Here is an 8378-nt window from a genome sequence, read left to right on the forward strand (position 1 = left end):
CATTTAATACATTATGTACTTTGGTGGACGGTATACTGATATTCTAATACTGTCTGTAAAGTACCATCGGATGAAACACAAAAGCTGTTTAAGAGATTTTTCAATCATTATGCTTGTAAAACCTTCCTGCAATGTTACTCATAATTGTATAGTACCCAGATATACACTCACCTAAAGAATTATTAGGAACACCATACTAATACGGTGTTGGACCCCCTTTTGCCTTCAGAACTGCCTTAATTCTACGTGGCATTGATTCAACAAGGTGCTGATAGCATTCTTTAGAAATGTTGGCCCATATTGATAGGATAGCATCTTGCAGTTGATGGAGATTTGAGGGATGCACATCCAGGGCACGAAGCTCCCGTTCCACCACATCCCAAAGATGCTCTATTGGGTTGAGATCTGGTGACTGTGGGGGCCATTTTAGTACAGTGAACTCATTGTCATGTTCAAGAAACCATTTTTCCAGTCTTCAACAGTCCAATTTTGGTGAGCTCGTGCAAATTGTAGCCTCTTTTTCCTATTTGTAGTGGAGATGAGTGGTAGCCAGTGGGGTCTTCTGCTGTTGTAGCCCATCCGCCTCAAGGTTGTTCGTGTTGTGGCTTCACAAATGCTTTGCTGCATACCTCGGTTGTAACGAGTGGTTATTTCAGTCAACGTTGCTCTTCTATCAGCTTGAATCAGTCGGCCCATTCTCCTCTGACCTCTAGCATCAACAAGGCATTTTCGCCCACAGGACTGCCGCATACTGGATGTTTTTCCCTTTTCAAACCATTCTTTGTAAACCCTAGAAATGGTTGTGCGTGAAAATCCCAGTAACTGAGCAGATTGTGAAATACTCAGACCGGCCCGTCTGGCACCAACAACCATGCCACGCTCAAAATTGCTTAAATCACCTTTTTTTCCCATTCTGACATTCAGTTTGGAGTTCAGGAGATTGTCTTGACCAGGACCACAACCCTACATGCATTGAAGCAACTGCCATGTGATTGGTTGACTAGATAATCGCATTAATGAGAAATAGAACAGGTGTTCCTAATAATTCTTTAGGTGAGTGTGTGTGTGTGTATATATATATATATATATATATATATACAGGATGAGTCAAAAGTCCCATCAATGAAATATCTGAATACCCCAGTAAATAATGGGTGAGGTGGCCACCATCTTGAAAGCCGCCATGTTGGATCAAGGGCAAATTTTTCCAATGGGAAGGGGATTATGTAGCATATCAAAGAAGGTCAGAATTTTCTTGGAAATTGCCTAAAATTTGCAATATCTCTTGCGGTTCAAAAGTTAACACAGAAAGTTGCAACAACAACTGGGAATGTTCCCTGTGATGCACAGCTATTTGACGTGTACAATGTGTTGTCCCTGGTGCTGAACACACTGAACTGAACTTTGAAGTTTGGAACTTTCTGTGTTGATAATATGCTACATAACCCCCTTCCCATTGGAAAAATTTGCCTTTGAACCAGTATGGTGGCTTTCAAGATGGTATTCAGATATTTCCTTTTCACTTTTGTTTCTGAAATAAAAGGGTGTCCTGGAACTTTTAGCTCACTATAGATATATATATATATATATATATATAAAGGAAAATAATGGCGGCACCGGAAAAACAAAATGGGTGCTAGGTCCAGGGATGTAGCAGCTTACCCCGTCTTGATACAGAAGAAAAACGGACAGCACTCCAAGTAAAATGAATGGTGTTTATTCACCCATGTGGATGGCAACGTTTCAGCTCATACAAGAGCCTTTCTCAATCAATGAACACAGTGTAAAAGTGGGGTATATATATAATCCCACCCCTTATTACATCACAGTGTAATCAATTAACAAACATAGACAATAAAGTGCAATTAGTGCATATATAAAAAAGCGCAAATAGTGCATATATACAAAAGCAGGCTATAAATATTAATGTCATATACATCAGTATCAAAATACAACGCTGGTGTGTACAAATTACATAATAAAGTGAAACAAAAATGACATAAAAGTATATTAATCAATTAGTACCAACCAGGTGCACAATTAGTGGGAGGAGCGAGAAGATATGATGCTGCCAAAGGGAGGGGGGAGCGACGACATACCCGGTGTCACTACATACGCCGCACATGTCCAATACCGCCACGTCCGGCGTTCGGATGGACACAGTACGCAGGCGCTGAGTCGCATGAGAATTAAGCTGTGGCTTCCTCTGATGACGTGGCCGGGACATGCGCGCAAGAATGAAGAAGCTTCGTCGGCCATCTTGCAAGTTGTAAAACTCCTTACCTATGACACACAGGGCAGACGCTAGATCGCATCGGCGATGCGATATAGTGAATTATTCTCACATATAGCGGCGAGAATTTGCGCATAGCAAGACAGCAAGAGAAATACACTTAATCAGCCATCACACAGGAAATAAAAATTAGAAAAATGTATTTGCCTTACTAATGTGTGTGTGCGCATAGCCTGGTATTAGACCAGACAGCGCAACCCGGAAAAATGCCGCGTCCCCTATCGTGTACCCATGGGGGACAGAGGAGAGAATGTAGCTAATGAAAGATACAGCTCACCTCACGGATGGACAATGCGTCCATTGTCCATCCGTGAGGTGAGCTAGATCTTTCATTAGCTACATTCTCTCCTCTGTCATGTCCCGGCCACGTCATCAGAGGAAGCCACAGCTTGACTCTCATGCGACTCAGCGCCTGCGTACTGCTTCCATTCGAACGCCGGACGTGGCGGTATTGGACATGTGCGGCGTATGTAGTGACACCGGGTATGTCATCGCTCCCCCCTCCCTTTGGCAGCATCATATCTTCTCGCTCCTCCCGCTAATTGTGCACCTGGTTGGTACTAATTGATTAATATACTTTTATGTCATTTTTGTTATGTAATTTGTACACACCAGCGTTGTATTTTGATACTGATGTATATGACATTCATATTTATAGCCTGCTTTTGTATATATGCACTATTTGCGCTTTTTTATATATGCACTAATTGCACTTTATTGTCTATGTTTGTTAATTGATTACACTGTGATGTAATAAGGGGTGGGATTATATATACCCCACTTTTACACTGTGTTCATTGCTTGAGAAAGGCTCTTGTATGAGCTGAAACGTTGCCATCCACATGGGTGAATAAACACCATTCATTTTACTTGGAGTGCTGTCCGTTTTTCTTCTGTATATATATATATATATATATATATATACAGTCATGTGAAAAAATTAGGACACCCTTTGAAAGCATGTGGTTTTTTGTAACATTTTTAATAAAAGGTTATTTCATCTCCGTTTCAACAATACAGAGAGATTAAAGTAATCCGACTAAACAAAGAAAACTGAAGAAAAGTCTTTTCAAGATCTTCTGTAAATGTCATTCTACAAAAATGCCTATTCTAACTGAGGAAAAAGATAGGACACCCTTGCCCCTAATAGCGAGTGTTACCTCCTTTGGCTGAAATAACTGCAGTGAGACGGTTCTTGTAGCCATCTACCAGTCTTCGACATCGGTCTGAGGAAATTTTACCCCACTCCTCAATGCAGAACTTTTTCAGCTGTGAGATGTTTGAGGGGTTTCTTGCACGTACAGCCCTTTTCAAGTCACCCCACAGCATCTCAATGGGATTCAAATCTGGACTTTGACTTGGCCATTCCAGGACTCTCCATTTCTTCTTTTTCAGCCAATCTTTGGTTGATTTACTAGTATGTTTTGGGTCATTGTCATGTTGCATGGTCCAGTTCCGCTTCAGCTTTAATTTTCTAACTGATGGTCTCACATGTTCTTCAAGCACCTTCTGATACACAGTAGAATTCATCGTGGATTCTATGATGGTGAGCTGACCAGGTCCTGCTGCAGCAAAGCAGCCCCAAACCATGACACTTCCACCTCCATGCTTCACAGTTGGTATGAGGTTCTTTTCTTGGAATGCTGTGTTTGGTTTACGCCAAACATGTCCTCTGCTGTTGTGTCCAAATAATTCAATTTTGGACTCATCTGTCCAAAGAACATTATTCCAGAAGTCCTGGTCTTTGTCAACTTTATCTCTGGCAAATGTCAGTCTGGCCTCGATGTTTCTCTTGGAAAGCAAAGGTTTCCTCCTTGCACACCTCCCATGCAAGTTAAACTTGTACAGTCTCTTTCTGATTGTAGAGGCATGTACTTCTACATCAACAGTAGCCAGAGCCTGCTGTAGTTCTCGAGATGACACTTTAGGGTTTTTGGAGACCTCTTTTAGCATCTTGCGGTCTGCTCTTGGGGTGAACTTGCTGGGGCGACCAGTCCTGGGCATGTTGGCAGTTGTTTTGAAAGCCCTCCACTTGTAGACTATCTTCCGGACAGTGGAATGGCTGATTTCAAAATCTTTTGAGATCTTTTTAAATCCCTTCCCAGACTCATAGGCTGCTACAATCTTTTTTCTGAAGTCCTCTGACAGCTCTTTTGCTCTCACCATGGTGCTCACTCTCACTTCAACAGTCAGGAGCACACCAAACTAAATGTCTGAGGTTTAAATAGGGCAAGCCTCATTCAACATGCAGAGTACCGATCTACTAATTATGTGCACCTGGTGTGATATACCTGTGTGAGATCTGAGCCAATTTAAGAGGGAATACATGTGAGGGTGTCCTATCTTTTTCCTCAGTTAGAATAGGCATTTTTGTAGAATGACATTTACAGAAGATCTTGAAAAGACTTTTCTTCAGTTTTCTTTGTTTAGTTGGATTACTTTAATCTCTCTGTATTGTTGAAACGGAGATGAAATAACCTTTTATTAAAAATGTTACAAAAAACCACATGCTTTCAAAGGGTGTCCTAATTTTTTCACATGACTGTATATATATATACTGTATAGTCTTGGCATCACAATGTCAGGACTAATGGATTTTAGTGTCGATTTAATGGATCTTATGAGCAGGTAGCAGCTAAATACACCTTAATGATGTCTACAGTATCCTGCATAGAGGCCTGTGCATCTTAGCATTCAGAAAGAATTCATGTAATACTGGATATGCCTGCTGATTTCTTTGTATGTTTCATTTAGGTGGGCCAGTGTGCCTCAAATCAATCTCACCAATTATGGAGGGAGAGAAGCCAAAGGTAAAATCCATATGCAATCCATACGTTTGTCATGAATTGAAAATTTAAAGACTATGCACACCTTTAGGAGTATTTTTATTATTGTATTTTACAAATTTTTCAATTGGTCTTTGTTAAAAAATATTAATCAGCTTTGTCATAAATGGTTAACTTCTGCCTAACTGTGAGAATCATACTTTCTCTTTGTGCTGGTCACCTAATAACCCTTATCTCTAAATTACTAATAGCTCATAAACACTTGAGCCACATTCTTATCAGTAAGATAATAATTGAGCTATAATGAGTGTTTATAAGGTCAGAGATAAGGAGCTGTCAGCTGAGCTGCCTGATGGAACATAGTAAAAATACAGAGCATGCTACTAGAGAATCTCAAGACTGTACAGAGAAAGGGGCTCAAAATTATTAGTAAAGACTAATTAAAAAAATATTTTAGCTCAAAATGAGTACAATGCAGTAATAAAACAAAATTGCCCTGAAGGGGTGCATGGTCTTTAAAGTCAATGTCTGTCATTTACTGTTCTCCTTCTACCCTTCTTTGCAGGATTCATCCATTGAATTAATCTTCCCTTCCACGTCTGTGTAATGGCATGTTACATTGTAAGCTCATAAAACTATCCATTAACCGTCCAGTGACATAAACACTGAAGAACACATTCAGCATTTGGACAACCTCAGCAGGTTACGGTGCTGTTACAAGTCATCCGTTTCCACAAGAAACCAAAAATGTTGGACATCACAAACAAGTCAATTCTCTGGCTGGTCTATGACATTTTCCCAGTTATGATTCCAGTGGACTTCATAATAAACCATAAACCATCAGTGGCTTTTTCATCCCTAAACATTGATTTGTATGGTCGTATAATAGTGGAAACAAAGGTTCTTATAAATAGGACCATAAAAATACATTTCCAGTATATTTCATTTAACAATATCAGTATTTAATTATCGGACATGGATATATTTTTATTTCCATAATACCAATAGTAATTGCTTATTATTACTAATATATCTAATACAGCATGACTAAAGTCAGTGTCCTCTAAGTATAGCCTGGTATGGTCGCTTTACCACATGGTTATTAATATCCTTCTCTTATTTGGACTGCTCCCTGCTCCAAATGCTTAGGGTTAGTATTTTTGGCATTATAAATACAGCAATAGAGTATTCACTTAACAGGATTTATTTCCTAAACGGTACTTGCTAGAAAAAGCCATAGAAACATATCTAGTTGTATTTCCAGTTCTAAGTGTGCTAGCCATATGAAGCCAAGGAGTATACTGTATAAGGGATGACATTTTTACAGCAAATACTATGCACTCACTTCAGATAGACTGCTATACAAATGCTTAACTGGATTAATAGAGGAAACTGGATGAGGGCAGCCATACAGCTGGGACCTAGTAACGGCTACAATGGTTTCAGAGTGGACTATATAGGAAATCAATGCCGCATGGGTTAACATTTTATGGTGAGAAGGTTTAAAGACCTGAGCTATATGATTTATCTCCGTGTCGGTGGAAGGGGATTAATAGGAATGACACTTTTCTTATCTCCATTATTGTGCCTTTAGTAGAAATCAATGTTCTTCCTCTTAGAGTTTGCACTTTTTTGAAACTATGTCAGTTTTCTTCTACTAAAAATGCAATAGCAAATGTGCATTGATATATGTGATATTAGAGGGAAGCCTATGCCTGTGTCTGCCTATGTAGTATGTGTATATTTCTCTCTAGATCCACCTTGCCTTTTGTTTGCCCTCCTACATTTTGTTTCCTGAGCTCAATAGAAAGGGTCTAACCTGATATGAGGAGATCAATAAACCCTGCCTGGCAGCCTGCAGCAGAAGCGCTTATAAAGAGATGTATTGATTGTATCCTCTCTACAGGAAACAATGAGATTTAGAGAAAAGGAAGGGGAGAGCCTTTGCTCTTTAGTTTTGCTGCAGTCCTTCAGGGGGGCTTAGAATGTATGCATCTCCACTGGGTTATGCCTGACATGGTACACCTATTTGTAACTAGATATTTGTTCTTGATTCTTTGTTTAATGCTATTATGGTACATTCCTAACCTTGCTCTATTTTATTCCTTACATGATGGTGCAATCCCTGCCAGGCAGTGCTTTAGAATGGTACAGGCTGTTTGCTTCAGATTGGCGCAGTCTCTGGCATTTATTTGTCTGGGAAGGAGTGGTAGTGATTGTCCTTCTGCTTTTACTATAATGTCGCACAATCATTCATAATGTCCTTTTTCTTTTATATACACAGGTACATGTAAACTTTTTGCAAATGATGATAATGCAATTTATATTGTCCTTTCTCGCCATATCGTACATTCATTTCCAAAGGTGCCAGGGAATAGAAAGTCGTTGATTTATATTTAGGCCTAAAGTATTATTCTCATGTTTTTGCCAAGGTTACAATTGTGTAGCTCATTTTCTGATTTCTTATTTTTTTGGTCTACTCTGTGTATTGTCTGTGGTTTGTCTTTGGCACATTTTTTATTAAAGGTGTATGTCTGTCAGTGGATATTCTGCCTAATATTTGTGGGATCTGTGTCTTATTTTGTATATAATGCTTTGGGTTTTTATTCATTGACGTATGTTGTTTTTTTTTTTTGTTTTGTTTTTTTAGTTCATGTAACTATTTTAAATACTCCAAGTTTAGTTTTAGTTTCATTCCCATGAACTTTCAAAATGAATGTCTGCCATTCACTACCAATTTTTCACTTTACAAGGGCATCTTTTATGTGCATTAATCATATACATCTCTTCACTTTTATTTATTTTACTCACTTATATAATGCTGTCATATTCCACAGCGCTTTTACAGCCATTAGCATCACTTGGTGTCCCCAGTGGGTCTCACAATCTAGTTTATTCAGAGTCCTGTATAGTGCACACAATGTACCAAAAAAAGAAGAATGGAGGTGTCCTCACAAAGGAACAGCTCATACTGGCATAGGTAAAGAGCAGTATATAGTACTGTATCATACTATAGAGAGGCACTACTAGGCAGCCATTCAAAGCATGCAGTTGAGTAATACAGCTGTTTTTAGACTACTTTCACACTAGCGTTTCTATTTTCCGGCTCTCAATACCATAGAAAAAGGCTTCAGTTTTGTCCTCATTCATTGTCAATGGGGACAAAACGTAACTCAACAGAACGTAATGCTCCAAAAAGCATTCCGTTCCGTTTGGTTGCGTTCCCATACCGGAGAGCAAACCGCAGCAAGCTGCGGTTTTCCTTCCGTCATGGGATGCGGAGCAAGACTGATCTGTCA

General features: G+C 39.3%; 1 protein-coding gene across 2 annotated transcripts in view; it reads left to right on the forward strand.

The window, feature by feature from the left end:
• The window catches only part of LOC122924256 (rho guanine nucleotide exchange factor 40-like), a 145016-nt gene extending 137392 nt beyond the window's left edge, over positions 1-7624 (forward strand). For both annotated transcript variants that reach the window (XM_044275187.1, XM_044275197.1), the window contains exons 21-22: positions 5048-5103; positions 5645-7624. In XM_044275187.1, the coding sequence (XP_044131122.1) occupies positions 5048-5103; positions 5645-5686 (98 nt within the window). In that variant the 3' untranslated portion in view covers positions 5687-7624. The remainder of the gene's footprint in view (positions 1-5047; positions 5104-5644) is intronic.
• The last annotated feature ends 754 nt before the right edge of the window (positions 7625-8378 follow it).

This window comes from Bufo gargarizans, chromosome 1 (assembly GCF_014858855.1).
Source record: "Bufo gargarizans isolate SCDJY-AF-19 chromosome 1, ASM1485885v1, whole genome shotgun sequence".
In the NCBI taxonomy this organism is placed as follows: domain Eukaryota; kingdom Metazoa; phylum Chordata; class Amphibia; order Anura; family Bufonidae; genus Bufo; species Bufo gargarizans.